The following is a 24,600-nucleotide window of genomic DNA, read 5'->3' on the forward strand; positions in this document are numbered from 1 at the left end:
ATCGCAAAATGGATGGACCGAGCTGTTCTCTATTAGGGATCACACATATCCTGACCTAGTAAGGGAATTCTACAAGAACCTCCAAGTCGCTGATGATAACCAGGACTATCTGGCAACAGCAGCAAGGGGGAAAACGATTTTCATCAATCCCTCATATTTGGCGAATTTGCTGAAGTTGAAAAATGAAGGAGCCAAGCTGAGAAGATTTGGAGATCATGACAGTACTGGGTACGATGTCACCTTCTGTAAACCTGAAGGCCACTCAGGAGAAGTCTCCAGTTCCTCTATGGGTCAGCACCAAAAGATGGCTCACTATCTGCTGTCCTACTTCATTTATCCAAAGATCAACTGCACAACCTCAGCAACGAACTTTGAGCAATGCTTCATATGGCATATGCTGACATATAAGCCGATCAACATGCTAGTATTCCTAATTGCTGGGTTCCTGAGGAGCACTGGAACTCTCAGGCTGGGCTCACTCATCACCAGGATCCTCATTGATCATCAAATAGACCTAACTGATGAAGTTAAAGCTAGAGGATCTGAAATCACAGCAGCTTCGCTGAGGGCTTTGAAGTTCAATCAGCCTCTGAAGAAAGGAAAAATTGTTGCTGCTGGTGAACAACAAGCTAAGGAAACAGCTGTCCCAAAGAAAGGGAGAAGAACTAAGGCTCCAGCTGCCCACAAGAGGAAAGCTGTTGAGACCACTTCAAAGAAAGCTGAGCCTAAGGCAAAGAAGCCTAAGTCAGTTGCTGAACCAGGTCAAGAGAGACCTAAGTCAGCTGAGAAAAGGAGCAGGCAAGATGAGCCTGAAATCGAGGAAAGACAAGATGCTGATGTGCAGCCTCAAAAGAAGCAGAAGTCTTCTTCACTGACTCCAATTGATGCAATCCCTACTGACGTCATTATTCCTGGTGACTCTCACTACACACAGTGTCTAGGAACTGTAGCTGAGCATCAAGAAGATGAGGTGCATTTGGACGATCAGTTCATTGCACAAGTTGAGGAAGAATTAAATGGTGACACTTCAGAAGATGAAGAAGAAGAAGAGGCCAGCGGTTAGGATGACGCTGAGGACAATGAGGAAACAACCAGTGAGGTTGAAGCTGAGCAAGCCCATACTGAGTTGGCTGCTGGAGAAGAACAAGAACATGACCAACACAATGTTGATCAGGTACAAGAACAAGCTGACCAGCTTAATGCTGATCAAGAAGCTGATCAAGAAGAAACTTCTCCATCTCACTCAGGAGAGTCTATTCAAGTTGACCCTCCTCCTCCTCACAGAAGAAGATTGGTTAAGGCAAGTCAGAAGACAGTCAGTGACATTCCTGTTCAACCACCAACCCTTCCTGACTTTGTTATTCAGAAGCCAACCCAAGACCCTTCTAAACTCAAGCTGAAATTTTTCAAAAGACAACCAACTTCTACTACATCGGCTTCCATTGAAAAGCAAGCCTCTGTTTCTTCACCAAAGGAACACGCCGAATTGAATGCTTCCGCAAACTCAACAAGTCAAGTTGAGCCGATTCCTGTTAATGCTGTTACCACAAGCATTACACTGACTCAGGACATTCCTGCTCCAGTCAGCACTGACAGCATAAGAATTACCTCTTCTCCACTCAACATATCTGCTGATCAATCAGTTCTACCAGAACCTCAAGTGCAGATTGGAACCACACTTCCAGTCACTGACCACGTCATTCCCTTGACTCCTCTTCCAACATGTCATACTGATGTCACTGGACAACTTAATGAAGGCTCTCGAACCTACTTAAATGCCACTGAGTCTGGCAAAAGAATAATCGACTCAGTGCAAGCATTGATCAACGATCTTCAACAAACTACTCCTCCTGCTGCTGGATCTTCCACTATTGAGACAACTCAGCTTTCCCAAGTCACTCAGCTTCTCAACGAAGTTAAGGGATTCAAGGATTTGCTGAATGTCATCATTACCTTTCAAGCACATCAAGCTAAGCAGGATTCCATTGCAAAGCTGGCTGAGATCCAGCTGACAACAGTTCAACATCTCAATGCTCTTCACGAACAAGTTCAGACCTTGTCAGCTGCGAACACACGCTATGCTACTTCTGATGAAGTTAAAATGCTCTTTGCTCAGCTTCACACCGAGCAAATCAAAACCAACGAGCAAATGGTCTCCTATTCTCAGTGCTCAGTGGAGCAAATTGGTGAGGTCGTTCGATTGCTGAATCTGAACAAGCAAGAGATGGATACTGACGCTATGAAGAAAAATGAAATGATGTCTATCACTAGACAAACCTTCAATCACATACGTCACACAAATATTCAGCATCAATACTATGACACCTACTTACTCAAAACATTCCATCAAGTCATTGCTGGTCTGACCGATGCACTTACATGGATAGGCAAATCTTCAGCCTTCACAGTCAGCATGATCAGCGCTGCTGAGCTTAAAATACCCACCGAGGTCTCAGATAATGGAGTGGCTATTTTTTATGGTGTCAATGAAAGCGCCGATAGACTTAAAGCGCTGTCCACAGAACTGACCAGAGCCGTCCTTACCGACGCCTTTAGGATACCTCCTCCCGATGCTGACAAAACGGGGGAGAAAGAACAAGCGAGAACACAACATGAGTCTAGTCAGTCCAAACAGAAGAGAAAGAAATAGATATAGGCTAGATCAGTATAGGCTAAGGATGTAGTCTCTGTGCCTGTCTTCAACTTTTGTTTGTAAACGCTGACTACCTATATTAATTATCACTACTTGCATCTTTTGTTCAAACCATGAGTTATGAATTGTTTTTATACGATGCTGTGTATTATGTCATTATTATGTCATTATGTATCTTCAATTGAATCAGCTATGATTAATGCTTATAAAATTCAATGATTGAACCCAATGCTGATAACATGTTTGACATTGACTTATATGCTTATATAATATTGTCTTATAAAACTCATTGAACAACAAATTACTCAGCGCCCTCTGAATGATAAAACCTTCCGCTTAAACACTGAGTAAAATAGAATATGTTCCATGAGCTGACCTATATCTGAAACTGTCCTTAGACTTACTCGACTAAACCTTCAATTGTTTAGAGTAAAACTAAGTCAGTGGCTCAACCCTTACGGGGGAGTTTGCTAAGTTATATTAGGTCAACTATCATGGGTGAGCTCAATACTGAGTTCCTCGCTGAATAGTTTTGCCAACATCAAAATGGGGGAGTTTGTTGAAACACCTTTCCACATAATTTTGATTTGACAAAATTGTTTAAGTATAATTAAAAACATATTCTAAACACACTAAGTTTAAATGCTTTGATTTATTCTACTAATGTGTTTGTTCAATGTTGAGTTAAAAATTGCTTATAAGACATAAGGATTAAAAGGCCCAAGCTCAATACAAGAGTCAAAGCCCAAGTCAAACTGTTCAAGACAACTCGGCCCGTGAATGTCAAAACGTTGTCGTTGTGGACAAAACGCAACTCAGCGGAAGAAGGATCTAGAAGACCTTCAGGGAACAACTTCGGAACGAAGCTGCTGAGTTGTTTCGACAAAGCGTACAAGACAGCAGCTGACTAAGGAAAACTTCCAGACAAAGTGTTTCCACTTTGGGTAAAGTTCAGACGACACAGTATGCTGTCTAGTTGACATTACCATAAATGGAGAGACACTCTGCCGAGCTGACCAAAAGCTGACCGAGGACAGAAGATACTCAAATCTGATTGGCCGAGAGCTCTGAGCAAGTCAGGATGACAACGATAGGAAGCCGTTTCCCTCCAACGGTTATTTCGAAATTCGAAATGACCGATGCCTCAAGACGTCTCTATAAATAGTGCCATCAGAAACTTCATTCAACACAGAACTTGATCAAGCCATTACGCTGACCAAATTTCTACGCAAGTTCTGCAAGCAAAAAGCAAAGCAATCTTACACCATATTTCATATCTTTTGTGTAAAAGTCTAGAGTGATTATTCAATCATCTAAGGTGTCTTAGCAATCATTGTTTAGGACAAACACTTATCATTTCTAGAGATTAGAAAGGAGAGGCTGAGTACTCGGTTATAGTACTCAGCGAGAGATTAGGATTGAGTAGAGGTATAGAGGAAGGTACTCTTGTTATACTCAGTTGCTAAGATTGTAAAAGGTTTGAGGCTCTACCTTTAAAGAGCTCAGTAGAGGATTCAAAAGCTCAGAACGTGTTCCGGGGACAGGACGTAGGCTTACAAGCCGAACCTGGATAAATCTGCTGAGTAGCGTATTTCTTACCTTAAACTCCTTATATATATTGCTTGCTTAAATAACCAAAAACTGACCAAGTAAAGAGGTCAAGCTGAGTTGTGCGCATCAAACATCTGAGCTCAGGAATAGACTCTAAGTGTTATCTCCTGATTCAAGTCAAGAAACTGACCTAGTCACCAGTTGACTAAGCCAGTATCTTGCTGTTTACTCAGCGCCGCTGTTAAAACCTTTTCTCTTAAGAAAAGAAGTCTGCCCTAAGTTTTAAAAAGTTTAAATAGTTCCTAACCCCCCCTTGGAACTATACTTGTAACGTTATAAGGGACCAACAAAAATATTACAAATTTAACAAAGCATAAATTTAATAACTCATTCATCAATCATCCATTTAAAAATTGAATAAATATGTTGCGTAATATGATAATAATGATTTAGGGTTTCTTTTATATGTTGATTGAAATTAATAGTCAATTATGTATGTTAAGTTATATATGTTTTAACCTTAATCAATAAGAATAAAATAACTTAGTGGTATCACTTAATGGTTGAAGAACAAAAGGTTGTGGGTTTGAATCCCACATTTTACATCTAAAAAATAATAATATTTTTTAATATATAAAGGAGTTATACCAGGTATCTAGGGGGTATTCTCATACCCATCACATGTAATGTTTTGATCCTATACCCGTCCCATACCCTTTATACAGGGTACGGGTAGTCTCATTAGGGTCGGGTAGTGTTAAGTACTCACGGGTACAGTATCCATTACCATCCCTAATGTACGTGATTTCGATACCTAGAAAATACGATGCACGACCCAAATTACGAATAGGGAACTCATGTTCAGTGTTGCAATTATGTCACGAATACGTGCAGGGGTAGTCCTAATGACTAGAATGTGATCAACATAGCACAAGATATACGTCTTTTCCACACCATCATGTTGAATGAATATGGAGTGATCAACCTGAGACATCTGGAATCCAACTTTAACCAAGAACGTCTGAAGGCAAGTGAACCATTCCTGCGGGGGCTTGTTTGAGACCATACAACCATTTTTTTAGCAGACAGACGTGATATGGTTTGTCTTTATTTATGAAGCCCTATGGTTGTTCGATGTATATGCACTCGGTGAGATTCCCATGAAGAAACACATTGGACACATCTAATTGATTCACAAACCAGCCATGGAAAGCAGCAAGCGAAAGAACCATACGAATTATGGTTGCCTTGACAACCGGACCGAACGTGTCCCTGTAGTCAATTCTTGACTATTGTGTGAAACCACGTGCCACCAGACGCACTTTGCAACATTCTACAAATCCATCAGACTTTCGCTTGATGTGATACAACCAATGTGAAGTGATGATGTTGTGATTGGGTGGGTAAGGAACCAATTCCTAAGTAGTGCTTTGACCTTATCTGACATAGCCAAACGTCATTCTTGCATTTTCTTCACCCTTGAATTAAGTAAATAAAATACTATTATTAGAAAAACAATCGAACCATGTTTCTTCATGCGCATGTTAATGAATATTATAATCGAGTTTGTTCATGAACTTATTCATAAATCTATAATCCAATTTATTGATGGGTTTTTTGGTCGAGTTTTGTCATGCTAAAACTCGACTCGTTTGTAAATCGAGTCGAACACGACCGAGTTTTTATCAAGCTGAAATCTGAGCGCTCATAAAAATCTCGTCTCACTTAGAGCCCTGCCCTTAACTATTTCAGCCTTGCAGTAGTTAAACATCACATGGATTTGGCTTGAAAGTTAAATTTTTCAAGTCCATTTGTGCCCAGCTTGATTCTAGTTATCATTGAATCGGCAATCCAGCTCACCAAAAAGTGATCATTTACTACTTGCTTCACTTTTGCAATTTAGTGTCTTTTTCAGCTCAGTTTCATACCAACAAATGTTTATATTAATTATTAACCTTTTATTTAATGCAAATAAATATGAATACACACAAAAAAACCAAATCTTAAAACTTTTGAGTTCATTATAATTCCTGCGTTGCCGTTGCCATTGCCATTGCCAGCCTTTCACGCAATATGCTCACTCCCATATACCTGTACCATAGAAAACCCAAATTGCTTATTCAATCACTTTATAAAATAAAATTACACCCATTTTGTATAAAGTAACTCACCCTCAAACTGATTAATCAAATAAATTATGGAGAATATATATATTACCTTCCAAGCATCATAACAGTGGCTTGAGGATTAGTACCAGGAGAAGCATTAAAAGTAGAACCATCAATAACCCTTAAAGCATCAACTCCAACAACCTTGTACTCACGATCAACAACACTTCCCACTTGACAACCTCCATGATAATGCCATATTGTCATCACTGTGTCCTTACAAAACTGTTCTGGTGATTTTGATGTATTCGAATGTCTTGGTAATAAATTTACTGGTGAATTTGCTGTCATGTTCAGTAACTCTGGTGTGGATAAGTTATCTAATCTGAAGTTAGAAAACGAGGTGGAATCGATAACTCTTTCTATTATTGAAATCCCATCTATACATCTTTGCAAGTCTTGTGGTTCTTTGAAGTAATTGAATGTAATTAATGGGTTCTGATTTGGGTCTTTTGATGTTAGTTCTATGTGGCCTGTTGAAATAGGACCCATTATTTTTTCTAAAATGAAACCTCCTCTGAATGCAGATTCATCAAGTTGTTCCATTGCCTCTATTGCCTTGGCTAGTGCTTCTGGTGTTCTTTGTTTAGGAGGCACTGTTGATAGCTGGCCTATCTGCACATTAAGAATGTAAATACTTTGAAATTTGGTTCTAAATTTGTTGATTTAGTTTTTCAATTTTATTTTAAAATATTAATTTTTGGACTAAATTGATACTTAGAATCCACTTTTATCTTATAAACTAAATTTAGGGGTTAATTGGATCCACTAAATGTCAATTTAGGGTTGTGATTTTTAAAGGAAAAATTACACAGAAATTCATCTTTTAAAAACTATTTACAACTATGTCAACTCATAATTTTGGATTATGTCTAACTAGTAAAATCAGTACTTTTAATATATTTTAAGAATTAAAATTTATAAATTAGAAGTCTAGAATATATTTTCTAGGGTTTATGATTTATGAATTGAAATCTAGAATTTTTAAATTATGGTGTAAAATCATAATATATAGAAAATAATGATATATTAAGAATTAAATTTGTTGATATGACTTAGTTGTAACTTTGTACTTAATTATGATATTTATGTATTTGACCCATTTTTAAAATAGATAACTTTGGAGAAAAAAATTTGTTTCATAATATATAACGCTTGGTTTTTACCAAATAAATTCTTATTTAAATTACTTATATATATAAGATGTGTGATACAATTAATATAAATATAACAAAGTCTTTTAATTAAAATATTAAACAAATTGATTCTTAATTGTAGTACATCTTTTTAAAAAGTCATCTATTTTAAAATATATGGAGTGTAATACTATTAGAAGTAACGAAAAGTGATAGATAAATGCATCTGTGATTCCTAAACTAAACAATATTAATTTTACAATTCGTGAACTTCATTTTATGATATAAAAGTGTTTTAATTTTATATTTGAGAAAAGCTCAAAAATAAATTTTATGGTTTAACTAATTTGTAAAGATAGTCTATGTGGTTTAAAAGTTTGCAAACAGTGGTTATGTGTTTTGTGCAGTTTACGAACTCAGACATTCCATTAAAAATTGTTGTCGTGATTATTTACCTCAAAAGAGAGTGATTTGGACCTAAAAAGATTGACTTTGCAAATTACTCATTGTCCTTACAAACTAACTAAACTACATGTATTGTTTGGTCAATTGACTCACATATTTTTTAACTGCAAGTTTCACAAAGCACATAACACGTGTTTGCTAACTTTTAAACCATTAAAACTATACAAATCAATCGAATCACAAGATTTATTTTATACATTGAAAAAGCCCATTAATGTTTGGTAAATATATTAAAAAGCTCTAAAATTCAAGAAATAAAAAATATAAAATATAAACATTATATTATATATAATATTGAAAGTTATGGTTATTTTATATAAACTTTCGTGATAAGTTGTAAAAGTTACTTTTCAAAAAAAACTGCAAATTATAACTTTCTCATCATCTTCTAAAGAAAAAATAGTTTGGCTTTACCAAACACTGGTTTTTTAGCCTGAAAAAAATAAATGTATAAGTTCCTCAAATTTATTGATTCAATTCAGTAACTAACCCATAATCGGTTTGGAATTTATTATATTAGGGGCAAGAAGAAAAAATTTATAATAAATATGTAATAAAAAAATAGTAAACATATTAAATACTAAATAGAATTATAAAAATATAGAATAAATATTATATATATACATATAATAATAATATATTATTATATTATATACTTAATTCGGTTGAAAATCACACCGATTTTTTTTTGAATTAATAATCGATAACTGATTATCTCAATCTTCAAAACTAAACTGGACCAGATTAAATAAATAAGCAAATCAAATTTTTTTTTCGGCTTCAGATGAATTATAGGTTCTTTTCATACTTTGCTCACCTCTACCATGGTAATTATAATTGATTAATGAGAGATTAGTGCGGTAATTACCTTCGGGGAAAACATGCCAAAGTCTCTAGATGTGGTACCACCAGCAAAGTTGGCACCACTAGCAGCTTCAATATAGGTCCCAAACTGAGTAATCCCAACCACTTGAATAAGAGAAACCTCTACCGGGACTGGTGAGGGGACGAACACTGCATTCATCGGGTTATCCGACATCGTTTGGCCAACCACGGGTTGTTCCATTAATACTGATATATTATGGGCCTTTAGTTGGTTTATTGGGCCTATTCCACTTAGCATTAGTAGTTGTGGGCTTCCTATTGCTCCTGCTGATATGATAATTTCGTTTTTGGACCCTCTTCTTATATATGCCCTGTGTTTACCCCCTGACCCATCTCTATATATAACTCCATGGGCCAATGGTCTTGCTCTCCCTTTAGTTCTAAAAAGTATTCTACGCACGGAAGCATGTAAAAAGACAGTAAGAGAAGAAGGGTTAGCATAGCCTAAAAGGTCAGCAGCGGTATGTCTATGGCCTTGTTGATCAAATATAGTGCCCCCAATTTTAGTCCCGGAAATATGGTCATAGGTGAATCCGTTGTAGGGAGATACCCCAACTTCGAGAAGTGCATCTCGTACTGCTGATTGCCATTGCCTCATTGTTGGCTCAAATGCAACTACATCCTCCACCCATTTGTATGACTCGTTCACTAGCCGTCCTTCCCATCCCACATTCCTACCATAACTTAATTATTAGCATCACTAATTAGCTACATTAACACTTTATTCAACTTAATTATTTTTATATGTACTTACCTTACATAATCAGGACTAGCTCGAGTGTAAAATCCGGCATTGAGGCAACTTCCACCGCCAAGAACACGGGCACGGGCATTGATGACACCGTCTTCCGAGATGAAGCGTTGAGATGGAGAGCTAGGAGAAGGATCTGCTAATGCGGCACCAAAGCTGCTCAAGTTGGTTATGTTTGAATTTCCATAGGGTGACCCTCCACGTTCTAGCAGCAAAACGCTCGCGTTTTCTGATAGTGTGGCTGCTAACGGACACCCCGCGGTGCCGCCACCAATGATGATGTAGTCATAATATGATACTTCTGGGGCTGAGTTTGCATTGTGCACGAAAGAGAAGTGTGGAGCTGCATGTGCCACGATAACAAAACTAGTTTTAAAAAAAATTCAAGTACAATGTCACATTTGGCCATTTAAACGAGCTGTAAATTTAGTTTATCTTCAAAATTAATACATTTTATATGGTTATATAAAATATAAATGTAAGAAATATTAATTACGAGGTGGCAATTAAATTATTTATATAGATAGTTTATTGTGTAAGAAATTACAACTCTTGAAAATAAAATTTATAGTAGTAATTTCAATTTACAACTTATTAACTCTCTTTTTTCAATATATAATATTTAATTGGTGGCTTTTTCATACTTGTTTTGATTTAATGAGAAGTTTCAAGTTGAAGAAGTAAACTAATAATTAAATTTTATTTTGGAGGCAAATTAATCCACCAACTTAAAAGGCTAAATTATAATTCTAAAAAAAAAAAACTAAATTATAACCATATAAACGGCATTAATTACTAGTGTTGTGCTATTATTGTTTAGACATATCCAACGAATTAACCACAACTAAGACTTCCTATTTTCTATTTTTCTGAATTAGTCCCTCAACTTTTTTTTATTTAATTGAAATCCTTTTCAAGCATTAAAAAAAAAACTAGCTACTGCATCTTTACAATTGCTAATAATCATCTCAACAAAATATTAATCAAAATAAAAAAAAATTATTTGCTCAAATTAGCATTATCCCTGAAAAGCAAAGAAATTAGATATAAATAAATACACCTAAAGAGTGGGAAATATAATGAATATTTCTTCATAGAATTAAAGATTGGAATATATAATTAAGTAGAAATCAAGAATGCAAATCAAAGGAAAATAAAAATAAAATTAGAAGATGATACCTTTATCACAGGCACAAAAGCCATGAAGGAAAAGAAATCCAAGAAAAGAAGCACCAAAGAATCTCCACAAAACAAAAATGGTAAGACCCATAATATTATATGTTGAAATTAGAGGGTTAAGTTGTGTGTTTTATATACAGGAAAATGAAGTTTGGCTAGAAGTTCTGGAGGTGTAAAGATGTCTTGCTCACTCACAAGAGAGATGGGTGAGAAATTTTTGGTACTTACTAACTCAACTAATCTGCTTTCATTTTTATTTATGAGGAAGAAAAATGTTTAGTTAGATATATAATTCAATCTATTTAATGCTACTTTTCCCCTTTCATGTTTCAATTTTTACCTTTTCTAGAAACTAAAACCAAAAAAAAAAAAAAAACTTCCTAGATATGTTTAGGCATTATTAGATTCACCTCACAATTTGTTTGAAACGGTTACTAAAGTAAAGTTTAATTATACATACTCATGTTTGGAAACTAGGGGTTTGTAAGTGTAAGTGTTAATAAAGTTTGATGATGATATAGATTAAGTCCACGTCTTAAACCGATAAAGAAGCAATCTTCTCAAGTCTAGCTTGAAGGTTGAATAAACCCAAATGATGAAAATCCTTGTTCCAATGGAGGCTCAAAAGGTAATATCATAACAAGTTGTCTTTCATTACAAAAAGAGAGGGTTTTATATCTTCTCCAATTTAAGAGCAAAAGACTAAAAGCCCACACTAGGGTTACAAGTCTAGTTAATACATCTAGGGGTAAAATAGGGATAAGGGATAATTAATGACAGTACTGTAAATAAGGGATAATGGTAAGACAGTAAATAAGAGGTGGCAGCTCTTATCCCTTGCGTGAAGAACTTGGGGAGAAAGTATTCCCCAATCCAGGCACACTCCGCGTGGATGAGTTGCTGGGATTGGCTCGTCTTGGCTGTCCATTCCACGCTCCGCGTGGGTGAGTTCCTGAGATTGGCTCCACTACAAAAAAAAATACCCCTATACCAACACTTTTATAAATGTACTTTTAAAAAGTGTCACCACAAAAATCCATTTATTTACTTTTATTTACCAATTTTACATCTCTACACCTATTTACTTATTCTAAAATCTTGATGGGTTAATTAAATAATATACAAGGCCCATTATCCAACACTTCATTCATTTTGGCCCATCACAGTTAAAACAATTCCTTCGCATTTCACTACCTGGGCAACCCGCGTGTTTAGATCGCAAAGCAGTCCTGGTGGCGGAAGACGAGCTCGTATTGGTTGCCCTTTCCACGCTCCGTGTATCTGTCTTATGCTCCACGTGGGTGAATCCCTGAGATTGGCTCGTCTTGGCTGTCCTCTCCACGCTCCGCGTACTTGGACCCATGCTTCGTGAGGATGAGTTGTTGAGTTTCTCCTCCTTGGCTGGATCTCCCTTGCCTTCACTAGCCCATTCTTTGTCGGTTGAAAAAATTGTATTCTTTATCAGTTTAAAATTAAAACCGTTCCCATCGACTTAATCTAAATCAGATAAGAGTTTAATTTAATCTAAATTCTAAAATTTCAAATTGAAGTGTTAAGAATGGTTAAGCACTTACTCAGTAAAATATTTCACTTGACTTCTTTTAATAACTGTCCATGCACTGTATATAAATAAATAGACATAATTGGATTGTGCTCAAATACGAATAAACACTATTTTCACATCGAGCTTGAATGCTCAAGTCAGGTTTGACACAAATACCTTATTTTAGATTTTAACATTTGATAATTATGTATCTTGATCATAATAATAGTATTTGGACCAACCTTTCAAATTTATAGTAACATAAGAGTAAATTTGATTTTGATTGGAGATGTTAAATGTAAATTCGTATCATTGAATACCAAAGGAATATTCAGGGATATGGTTCAAAATATCTTTGAACAACCTGGAATGGTCGAATAAATTAAGGAGAAGAGAAAAAGGAAAGATGAAGTTTTTCAATTTTTAATTAATTGATTGTAAGAGAAAGAAAAAATTAAATGAGTGACAGACAGACAGACACTTCCTTAATTGTAGAAAAGATACGTGACAGCAGGCCTATGGGATAGACCTTAAATTCCATCACTTCTTTTTTCCTTAATTAAATCCACTTTCCTTTCTATCTATTATTCATTCCGATTATGTTTTTTTTTTCTTGGAAATCATTTGTTTTATGTCTGAATATTATCAGTATGTTTACTTATTATCAAGATTGTCAAAACTGATCCCCTAAGGTGAAATCGATTCAATTGGATTCGATAGATAAACCAATTCGGAATAGCATAAAATATTATATTATCTAAATTCAGAAAAGCATAAAATTAAATTCGGTAAAAATCCTTCCTTTCAGATAGTTCATCGCGCAAATTTATAAATCAGTATCCATGAATAAGATGAAACACAAAAGAGAGAAAATATTCACATTTTAAAAGAAGAAAGCCATAAGAGAGAAAGTAATAAGGTGATCGCGCCACTGTCGGAGATTAATATAAGATATTTGATTGGGCCTTAACTAAAAGCTCGAGCTTTTAGTTAAGGCACAATCATATATCTTATATTAATCTCCAACAGCCACAACCGATGAGAGATAAGGATACAATTGTGTGAGACAATATTAGAGACAATTTGAAATATGTCAATTTAAATTCATTTAATACGTTAATTGCAAGCAAACCTTATGAAAACTGAGTTTGGTAATAATGCAAATCCACTATAAAATTTACAATCAATCACTACTTTATCATTTTAGTATTATGATCTTAAACTTAAATATTTTTTTATCATTGATCTATTATTTTTACCATTTTAATATTACTTTTTTTTTATAGAAATTGGGACGAGACAGAACTTGAGCGGGGAGAGCACCCATGGCCCAAAAACTGTGGGTCTTTTTAGTCTTTTTTTCATCCTTTTGTGGGTCTTATATTAGCTTTAGCATGTACTAATGTTTTATTTCTCACTTTTTGCTTGTTGTATTTCTCATTTTTTTTTTTTTAACTAATATGAAGATACAATTTTTTTTTTCTTAGAAAAAAAAAATATTAGTTTGATACTATTCACAATTTATGATTTAAACTTTATGATGATCTCATTTAATATATATACATAAGAAATTAGTAGTGTATATTATTAACAGTTTATTATGTTAGAAAATAAGAATAAATGTCTCACTTCTTTTTCCAGAAAAAAAAAAAAAAAAAATTGTTCTAAACCCTGGCGGATCCGGTAAAACCATACTTGTAATTGACAGTCGTAGGCAGCTAATTATCTGGTAGCATACATTTCGGTGATTTAATACTACAATCATAAGAAAAGGGGAGTACTTGTTATTTCACTAGCCATTCCAAAAATATGAAAGTTTAATAAAGATGAGATGTAATGGAACTTATTTGAGTATTTTCATTTTCTTGATTTTTAACGAGACAGACAGACAGGATCCGATTATTAGCTATGAAAAAGTAGACTTCGTTTTCCTGCAGCAATTAAGAGCCTCAATATTAGATTTACATATTTCACTCTCATTTGATTCTAATTATTCATGAGATCAATTCCGAAAAGGACAAGATAAAATAGAAGACGTTCAAGCATTGCCTTCCATAAGACCTCGTTAACAATTCCCCCATGAATTTTCTTTTTTATTTTGTTATATAAACGAACTAGTTTTTGACCCGTGCTACGGGTAATGTCATTCCCAAACTCTTACCCTTTTATTTTTTAATTACCCGTACCCGTCCCATTACCCTAACGGGTATACTTTTTGCATCCCATACCCTTCCCATTTAATTCGCGGGTACCCGCGGGTACCCTTACCCGTTAAGAATCAATAAATAATAAAAAATATTACAAATTTAACAAACTATAAATTTAATAAATCATCGATCTAAAAATTGAATAAATTGAACCTTAATTAATAAAAATAAAGTAGCTTAGTGATATCACTCAATTGTTGAAAAGTAAATAGTTGAGGTTTAAATTTCATGTCTCACGTCTAAAAAATAATGATATTTATTAATATAAATTTTTTTTTTATGATGGGTAACGGGTACCGGGTACCCTAGGGGGTATTCCCATACCCGTCCCATTACCCTAACGGGTAATGATTTTGATCTCATACCCGTCCCATACCCTTTTATATAGGGTACAGGTAGTCCCATTAGGGTCGGGTAGTGCCGGGTACCCACGGGTACACTACCCGTTGTCATCCCTACCCGTGCGATGCACAGATTCATCTTAATATATAAATATTAACAAAAATATAATTTAATAATTACAATTAATGATATAAAGGTGCTATATAAATTAAATATTATTATTTTATTTTCACATTTAATTTAAATAATCTTTTTATAGATAAATATAATAATATAACTAAAATTAATATATTATATATTATATTATATTTTTTATCAGTAAAAAATGAGGAAGTGACACATCAGCTCCATCGTTACTGTTTTATATTATATATAGATAGATATGCAGAAAATTAGAGAGATTTTAATGATTAATTTAAATTATGTAGAACTTTTAGATATAGATATGCAGAGAATTAGAGAGATTTTAGGAATTAATTTAAATTATGCAGAACTCTTAAATATAGTACGGATAAAATAATCTTTTTATAAATAAATATAATAATATAACTAAAGTTAATATATTATATTTTCTATTATATTTTTTATCAGTAAAAAACGAGAAAGTGACACCTCAGTTCTATCGTTACTGTTTTATATTATATATATATATAGATAGATATGCAGAAAATTAGAGAGATTTCAATGATTTATTTAGATTATATAGAACTTTTAGATATAGATATGCAGAGAATTAGAAAGATTTTAGGGATTAATTTAAATTCTGTAGAACTCTTAAATATAGTACGATAAAATAATCTTTTTATAAATAAATATAATAATATAACTAAAGTTAATATATTATATTTTATATTATATTTTTTATCAGTAAAAAAGGAGGAAGTAACACCTCAGCTTCATCGCTACTGTTTTATATTATATATAGATAGATTATATTAACAGTTCTAATCATTTAATTCCTCATTGTTATTTATTATAAAGGAACTCTTGAGTAATAATTTTCACCAAGTTTTGTAGAACTTGAAATTAAATATGGAGTTTTCAAGTAAATTTCTACATTTATAAATGAATTTTATATTTCAAATCGATGCATTCCAAATAGAACTAAAGCAACAAAAGACCTGAAACTTAAATGTTTTCCAAATGAATTGGAGAACAATGAGCTAGGAAGTAACATATTGTACATATTCACAAAAAATTGGGGGAAAAGAGGTGGTCGAGAACAAAATTGGACTTTTGTGCCTAATTCTAAATTTGTAACACCACATGATAATCAATAGAGCGAATTGTAGGTAAAGCAGGTGGCAACGATGGAAGCTATGCAAATAAGGAGAGAAGGAAGAAGAGTGACATTCAAAAGCATATTACGTCCAAGATAACCAGCTAAGGTTATTGTGCCATCTGCAATTACACGAGCTATCGTCCCTGCTTCTGTAGACAGAAGTCCACCATTGTATGTCCCTCGAGAAAGCCTCGAAGACATCACTCGAGAGAGCAGCGACAAGTTTACTCCTGCAAAAATGAAAGAGATGAGTTATATAATAGTGTTTGCTAATTGCACCTTAATCATCCCATGGTAGGTAGCTTTTAGAGGAACAAAGGTTCCAATAGGAGTTAAAAAGTAATACAATTTCAAGGATAGTTCAGCACGTCCAAAACCCATCAATTCCTGCTAGAAAACTCTTTTTTAACTTCAATTAGATTTCATAAAAGTCAATTTTAGCCAACTCTGGTCATTTTCTACGTTAGAATACATTATTCAAATTTAAAAATATACTCATGCACCAAGTGGTTGTCAATAGTAGGTTCAGAAAAAGTTGGTCAGGTTAGCCAAATTTGACCTTTAGGAAATCTAATTCAAGTTCGTGACCTTTGTTTGGCACGTTTTTATAGCCGTCGAGAAACTACCCTTACCAGGGACAATCAGTGCTCTTTTTAAAACCGTTTCAATTCCTTTTCAGTATTTTAGGGGTGAAATTCTGAAACTGCATAATTTCTCACCTTCAAGTACTTCAGCAGAAACAAACATGATTAGTCCTGAGCAGACATATTGCGGAACAGTGTAAGGACTTATGATTTTGAAGCTTAGAAGTATTCCTATGCAAACCACAATTTCTGATGCCAATAGAATTTGCCTACAAAGAGATCAGTGAGGAATAACGGATGAGTTACGAGCTTTGTGTTATGAAGCATATGCACAATTGTAACTGTCCTGGATGAAGATTTACCTGTCTTCAAACATGTTACTAATGTAGCTTCCAACAATAATATTTACGGGAAGAACTGTTAGGCCTAGAGACGCAAGAAAAATAGCCACTGCACTTGTTGACCAACCAAAGTAGTATGTTGTAACAACACTAGATTCTGAGAGCAAAATCTCCATCGCATATTTGAGCATGAAATATATCAACAACTGAACCTGGTAGCAACAAAGAATATTTAGATGAGTAAGCCTGTTCGAAGAGTATAAAACAACAAGTAAGAACACATTAGACCTAGTGATTGGTATCGAGAAAGAAGATAAACAAAAAGGGAATAGAACATCTGAAAGACTAAGTCGGTCTAAATCCATGATGAAATTACCAGCATGATGAAAGTGAAATGTCACTTGGAAATTGGCAATAGCCAATTATTATTGCCAATTGTTCATAAACAAACATCAGTCAGAAGCACCCTATTATCTCCTTTGGGAAGGCACTGATATAAGGGCGGCTGGAAAAGCACTTTCAAAGGAAAACTATTGCAATCTGTCTATTGAGCCGATGAGCCACAGTTTAAAGCTCTCATGCTGACTGTTTAGAATCTCTCACAATGTTTCTTGTAGTCCTACCATCTAAGATTTGATAAATTAAGAACGTAAGAAAATTCGTTTAGCACGTAGCTGTGCAGAGACTCTGTTGGCTGAACTAACATGGAATCCTCTACTATCTAGAAATTAACCTACATGAGCATGCCAATTCAAGAGAAATTGTACTTCCTAAGTGAATTCACAGTTCTCTCTCTGACTCCTGTCCAGTGTGTAGCAAACCAACATTTTACATGTGTTGCGCAGGTGCTCCTACAAATATTCCTTAGTAAGTAGCCTGTATGCTACTTACTGTGTATTACTTTCTGATGAAGGTCCAAACAGTTGCATACCTTCACAGAAGGTGTAAGTAACCTGTATGCTGCTAGAAATGAAGTGGCAGGTTGACGAGAATCCTCAGGAGCTTCATCACTTCCATCACAGTCCCCATCATCACCATTCTCATCCTCTTCATTGGCTTCTGAACTCAATATTAATGGTTGCCTAAGGCCCTTCTCAAGAGCATCATTTTCCCTCGGTCCTGGCACTAGAAGAGTCAAGAAGTTGTGATTCACTATAACAAATTGTCAAAATAGGTACTAGGAAAATTACATATCAGAACGGAATAGAAAGCAAGAGTCCACATACAAGGTACAGAAGAACTTGGCATACCAGTACTCGATTCTTGAGGTTTATCGTGCTCTTCAGTCTCATGAAGAGGTTCTCTAAATGTAATCCACAATAATACGAGATACAACAACCATGCAATGGCCATGACCCATCCCGGTAAGGTGACTTGACTGAATGTGAGCTTGTAAATTTTGAATTTCGTTTGAAGTAAGCCAGCAAGAGCAGGACCACAAGCCATTCCAAGAGCACTGGCACTGACAAAGCCAGCTGATGCCTGCATACGAATTCTAAGTGGCACACAATCACTGATGTAGCGCCGGTTAACAGCTCTAGCAGACCCCAACCTGCATTTTACAAAGAATGATCAGATCAATCTTTATGACAAGATACAAGTAACAAAATTATCTGTAACTTCATAAAGTTCTCACAAGGCCTCATTAATTCACTTCTCAAACTAAGCAGTACGAATTTGAATGAGATTTACAATATATTATAAGACTAAGATTTCCACTTGTAAGTTGTATCATTAAAGAGTAAATAATAGACTATGCACTTTTTTTATTCCTCAAGTTCATCTTGAACTACCCAATAAGTATGGCTTAAAACTGTAATTTTCTTGGGTTTATAATTATGGCACAAGACACCCTGCTTAACTTTGATTTTGAAACCTCTGCATAAAATAAGTTTGATCAAAATAGTTCATAACAAAATAAGCTTGTCATGCTTTTGTTATACTCGTTTGGTAATTCTGCACAAGAAAAATATAACAGAAGGATAATACTCAGAATTAGAAACACATATTGAAAATAGTTCTCAGCAAATAGACACAGGAAATTGAAGAGGATTAGAATTCTTACCCACAGAATAGACGGCCAAATAAAAGAAGTGTAATTGAGTCGGCATCAAGCGCCAATGCATACATGGCATTTCCCATAAAAAGAACAATACTGCTGAATACAAGAGGTTTGAAGTATGATTTATTTGACCAAGCACTAAAATACACTGAAGAAAACAACTGGGCAACAGCCATTGCCCCAATTACAACTCCACAAACTGTTGCTGGGGCTCCAAGTAATGTAGCGTAGTCATCTGCTGTCGGGACAACAATATATGTGTTGACCATATAAAGAAATGTGTTCAATAAGTTCAAGAGAAGCGACATAAAATTGTATCTCTTATCATCAAGATGTTCCTCAACTGGAGTAGGTAGCTCTTCCTGCATAATCAGTGCATGCTGGGCCAAGAAGTTCAGGAAGTTTGTAGAGTGGCTTAATCTGTCTACAGCTGCTTTCAATGAATCAACAACAGGATCCTACAAATCAACAACAGGAAACACCATGCAAAGCCTAAAAGTTAAAATCTGCTACCCAGACAAAGCTGCAACTAGAACAAAATTTCAAAAAAAAACCAGAAAGGAAAGAGGAGTAGAATTTGATGCAAACACGTATAAATTAACAAACCTGGACAGTGAGAACAGGTTGGTCATAGATGGATAAGTAACTTCCTTGATGTTCCTGAAGTTTATGAAGATTTCGAGATATGGCTCCAATAACAGCTCCTAAACCCTATCATTTTCGGGCATTACTCATTAGAAAATCATTAAGATGTAAACCAAAATGCTCCAACAAGAATAAGAATGATGTATTACCACATGCTTGAAAACTTGCTGCAGCAGGGAGTAAGGATGATTAGCACGAGTTTTGACATAGTAATCAGTGAATCGATATCCAAAGCGTTTATCAAACTTCTTCAAAATTTTACGCAGACCGATAGCATTTATCTCAATAAAAAAGAGAAGCTTTAGCAAATCCCGCCCCACTGCTCTATAGTCTTCTCGCAATTGGGATATTTGAGATATCTCTGGTTGCTTCTCAAGGGCCTCTTCCCTTTCATTGAGCTGAGCAATCCTACTAGCAAGAAGTCCTTGTTGTTCCAACAGAAAAAGCACAATCTTCTCAATCTGAAATTTCATCACAAAGACAAATTAATATGCATCAGTGCTCCAGCTCAAGCTAACACTTTTAAGTTGGATTCTTAAGGTGTAAAAAGCATAAACCATCTCATGAAAATCTCTGCAGTTGAATACAATTGACCAACAATTGTCAAAGCATAATCGCAGTAACCCACATAGAAGACAAAATATAGTTCTTTTCTTAGTTTTGACAGAGAAATGGTGTTGTGTGCATGTCCGCAAACTTATATCGACCAACTTCTCATACCCGTTGGAATATTAATCAATTCTACTCATCTCTTTCAGCAGAATACAAAAGAAAAGACAAGAATCAAAATAATATTTAGAAAATTTGCACCACAATGTTGTATGTCACAATATTAAAATATCATCATCATGACTTCTCAAAGAGGTCAATGGACTCTTCCTACCAGTTAGCACAAAAGTGACTAGTTTTCTGGCTTGAATCTCTACTCTAATAGCACTTCCATGGAATTAGAAAACACATGCACACAAAAAAAAGTAAGATCAAGCTTCAGGGTTAATCACATCAAAAAAAAAAAAAAATACTGTTTCACAATAAATACTTCCGTTAGGAAACTTCAAAGGACAAACAATTCTATTGACAAATTGAATGTCTAGTTTTAATAATACTCTCAGAAAGAATGTAAAATAAAAAGATAAAAAAAAATATATGCATGCATATGAAAATTGAGGTTTCGCAATCAAAATTCTGCAAAGGAATAAAAACAAATATCAAACCAAGCACGCTTGATTCCGTACCTGATTATCTAGCATTTTTGAGAAATCCTTGAGAACGTGCCGCCGGTCTTGTGTTCCAACTTCAATTTGATGAGCATATTGTTTCACTTTTTTCTTCATTAATTTATAGTTGATGTAATATCTGCAGATTAAAGACACATAAGCAAAATATAATGCTGCCATCCAAGGGCCATAAAGAAAACTGCTTTACAGCACTCTCTCAAGCACCACAATTAGTTACCTGCCTCTGAGTTTCCGATTCTATCGACACACACACACACACACATATATATATATATATAATAAAAGGAAATAGTTCAAAATCAACGGATTCTATATCCTCGGAAATTAAGAGCGGCTAACTTCAAAGCAAATCCGTGCACATAAGAATCCACTATCCACTCTAGATTAGCAAACAATGCCTGTCAAAGATTTAGTGCTTTCACTTCCTATCATGTTGCCTACTAAAATGCACCGTATGCAAGCACAAGAAAGCGCATGGTAGAACATATATTGGTAAATGAATTTACCCTTGCCATTCTTCAATCTTCCGTTCCTTCAGTTTTTTCCCAAATGCAACCATCTTTCACTACAATAAGAAAGAAATATAAGATACTTGCATGTGTCTAGAGAAGAAAAAAATGCACCATCATCATACAATTGCATACAGTTAATCCAAGAAGTCCACTATCTCTTATAGCACTGTATTATAAATAAATAAAAAGGTAAATAAATATAAGATACTTGCATGAGTCTAGAGAAGAAAAAATTGCACTATCATCATACAATTGCATACAGTTAAGCCAAGGAGTACACTATATCTTACTGTCACGGAATCCACCATAAAGTTTTGCTCTCTCTGAGCCTTAAGTAGCATCTTTATAGGAAAAAAGTGTAATATAGTTGACAATTAAACTACTCTAAAACATTTTACTGTATAAGTGCACTGTGCACATGATTCAGGGCAAACACTAACCACAGAAACTATGACAGATATTTTTTACCATTTTTGAGGACTCAATCTAATGTTATTAATTTATAGCCTAAACTGTTGTGCGGATTTAGCGAAAGATAAATAAACGAAAAACGAAACACAGATTTTACGTGGTTCACCAACGTTATTTTGGCTAGTCCACGGGCAGAGGGAGAATAGCTTCTATTAAGGAGGCGGAAAACAGATTACAGATTAGGGTTTATATAAGAGAGTATTTATAGTACTCAATCTATCCTAAGCCGACTTGGACCCCACGACGTCGCTTCCAATTAAAAAACCGAAGGCCAATACTAATCCAAATAGGAAACAAGATATACCGTCGGCCAGTTGCTTCCTATCGTAGTGTGTAATACAGATTCAAGGCATTACGACATAAATATTAAGTGAAGGAGTTCGTTGCAGCGAATAAGAAATAGAGATCACCCTATGTAAAGAACGCAATCTGAAACAACTGAAAATCAGTAGATAAATTCTGGAAGACTTGGAAGGTATGGGGAATTCTATAGCCTTTGCATCAGACGTTACCATGACACAACATGTGACAGGAAGGCACGTAGGTGATCGGACAACAGATACAACAACAGTACTTGCTACAATGTGCATACAAATACGTTGTTGTAACAGACTATTCAAGATGATTAAATATCATCACCTCACGACAATTTAAAAAGGAAATACAACAAGCTGTGATTTGAAAGTGTGTTCAAAAGTTGTTTTTGCTGCATTATCTAGATATTAAAAGCTGGAGAATCAGAAACAGATTCACACCTGCAAGTGTACCTGAACCAGATAATAAGCGCTGAATAAGAAATCAATGCCCTTATCTGATAGCAAAATAGTCAGATTGCCACATGTATTTCTGCTAGTCTAGAACTCTAGATGCTAACAACCAAAATCTCCATTTAAAAACCTCTCTTCTCAAAAAGAGAAAAAATCAAAATATCCAGAAAAAAAAACACACACATACACTTGCTGAACACATTTCTGCCTAAACCTGAAAGAAGTTTGTAAATCACTCTTACTGATCACTCGATTCACCCAACACTACAATCACTCTTCGATATCTAAGTCATATTAGATCACCTTAATCCACAACAATTTCCTAAACTATTGGGATGGAAATATTCAGTACTCAGACTGAGACTGGAAAGAAAGACCCGCCTAATTTGTAAATATAGGTTAGAGAAAAGCACTATTCCAAAACGCAATTACGTTCACCAAAATTTTCATACAAGTACCCAAATACAGTTATAACGTACTATGCTGGTCAACTTTCTTTTCAACACATGTATAACTCGCTTATAACTTATAAGGAGTGGCACATGTGACATATCACTTTCTAATAGGTCACCCAATTTGACCAAGTTAACTCAATTTAGCACAATGCATCTTTCTTTTGTATTCTTATTTTTTCAGCAATTTAAGGTAATACAATCATAATAATAAAATGAATAAAACTATCTATACTCTAGCATCAGTACTGTTCTGTTCGGCAATGGAAACAGTTCGAGAAGAGACTTTAAAGTCGACACCTGCTATTCTCCGATGAAAGCTGAACTCAATGAACAGCGAATGATGATAATATTTAGCAGTATTTACAATTCAAAAAGATTACTCCGTTTGGTTGCCAAGAAAAAACAGGGGGAAAATGAGAAAAATAAAATTGCAGCTAAAACAATTTAACATAACGCCAGATGGAGTTAATGAAGCAAGTTTTTCCTGTCCTTTTCTGCTATCTTTTTCCTAAGTAGCTAAACCGCGCATAGAACTCAAAAGAACAACGAAAAAAAGGAAAAGCATAGGCGAATTACCAGATTAAGAAGAAATTCCGGAAAGGTCTCGAACCGAACGCGGCGAGCTTAGATTACCATCAACGAACAATGAAATCTTCCATTAACCAAAAAAAGAGAAGGAAGATTCAAAGATCAGAGAAATCGTTATTCAATAAAAGAAATGACGATACATAAAAGGAATAATACCTTTAACAGGTATAACCAGGAAGCTGGAAAGGAGATTCTCCCTTGCTGTAACAAAGGAAACAGCGGATCTCTGAACAGGAATACGTAATAATTGGAAGAAAAACCTTGACGAAAATTGAATTGTCGAGATTGCAGAAAGGTAATTAAGGAAAAGGTAAGAATCAAAATGAAAAGAGAAGAAGGTTTTCAAGATGTGGATGACCACGAAAGAAAGGATTCAACAAAGGAAGCGGTCGAAATCTCTCTCTACAGAATCCAATAATAATTATTTTTATTTTATTGTGAATTATGCTAAATCTATCTCAATTATTTTTATTGTGATAGTGAATATGATAATTGAGAAGAGAGATTTTATTTTATATATTACACACATGTGGTCATAATGTCGTGCTGCTTAGTGACTGTTACACTGAATTTTTTTTTTTTCCAGAGAATTTGCAGCTATCGTGCCAGGTCCTTTAATGCAATTATCCAAATATTTAGTAGACCTTTTTGTGTATTTTGTGAAATTTAGGGACCATTTTTCAAATTTAAATAGCTTTCTATGATTGACTCATTTTAATTCTGCACGTCTTCTTATTTCATGATTGATTGGAATTTTCATTTTGTTTTAGCTTTT

General features: G+C 34.7%; 2 protein-coding genes across 4 annotated transcripts; both read right to left on the reverse strand.

Annotated features, from left to right (window-relative positions):
* Positions 1–6,074: 6,074 nt before the first annotated feature.
* LOC136210705 (protein HOTHEAD) lies at positions 6,075–11,027 on the reverse strand. Its single transcript, XM_066002080.1, has 5 exons — positions 10,789–11,027; positions 9,613–9,952; positions 8,842–9,532; positions 6,422–6,987; positions 6,075–6,295 (listed from the first exon to the last, which is right to left on the reverse strand). The coding sequence occupies exons 1-5, from the start codon at positions 10,877–10,879 to the stop codon at positions 6,226–6,228; spliced, it is 1,758 nt and encodes a 585-aa protein (XP_065858152.1). The 5' UTR covers positions 10,880–11,027; the 3' UTR covers positions 6,075–6,225.
* A 4,954-nt stretch (positions 11,028–15,981) lies between these two features.
* Positions 15,982–24,313, reverse strand: LOC136210706 (SPX domain-containing membrane protein At4g22990). Of its 3 annotated transcripts, none has more exons than XM_066002081.1 (12): positions 23,982–24,313; positions 23,814–23,889; positions 21,539–21,597; positions 21,030–21,150; positions 19,944–20,255; positions 19,756–19,860; positions 19,153–19,607; positions 18,314–18,639; positions 18,019–18,212; positions 17,109–17,299; positions 16,882–17,015; positions 15,982–16,392 (listed from the first exon to the last, which is right to left on the reverse strand). In XM_066002081.1, exons 3-12 carry the CDS (start codon positions 21,589–21,591, stop codon positions 16,154–16,156), a joined length of 2,130 nt encoding a protein of 709 aa, XP_065858153.1. In that variant the 5' UTR covers positions 21,592–21,597; positions 23,814–23,889; positions 23,982–24,313; the 3' UTR covers positions 15,982–16,153. The 3 variants fall into 3 exon arrangements, with proteins under 3 accessions (XP_065858153.1, XP_065858155.1, XP_065858154.1); XM_066002083.1 differs by having other exon boundaries at positions 18,338–18,639; positions 23,982–24,311; XM_066002082.1 differs by lacking the exons at positions 23,814–23,889; positions 23,982–24,313 and adding an exon at positions 22,771–23,133.
* Positions 24,314–24,600: the final 287 nt, after the last annotated feature.

This window comes from Euphorbia lathyris, chromosome 1 (genome assembly GCF_963576675.1).
Source record: "Euphorbia lathyris chromosome 1, ddEupLath1.1, whole genome shotgun sequence".
Classification (NCBI taxonomy): Eukaryota; Viridiplantae; Streptophyta; class Magnoliopsida; order Malpighiales; family Euphorbiaceae; genus Euphorbia; species Euphorbia lathyris.

Coding starts and splice junctions, on each gene's coding strand:
- LOC136210705 (XM_066002080.1), bottom strand. CDS start 10,879: ATGGGTCTTACCATTTTTGTTTTGTGGAGATTCTTTGGTGCTTCTTTT. Junction 9,953..10,788: donor CTTTTGTGCCTGTGATAAAG/GTATCATCTTCT, acceptor TGGCACATGCAG/CTCCACACTTCTCTTTCGTG. Junction 6,296..6,421: donor ACTGTTATGATGCTTGGAAG/GTAATATATATA, acceptor TCTATGGTACAG/GTATATGGGAGTGAGCATAT.
- LOC136210706 (XM_066002081.1), bottom strand. CDS start 21,591: ATGGTTGCATTTGGGAAAAAACTGAAGGAACGGAAGATTGAAGAATGG. Junction 21,151..21,538: donor AAGATTGAAGAATGGCAAGG/GTAAATTCATTT, acceptor TTTAATCTGCAG/ATATTACATCAACTATAAAT. Junction 17,300..18,018: donor TACTTACACCTTCTGTGAAG/GTATGCAACTGT, acceptor TGTTGCTACCAG/GTTCAGTTGTTGATATATTT.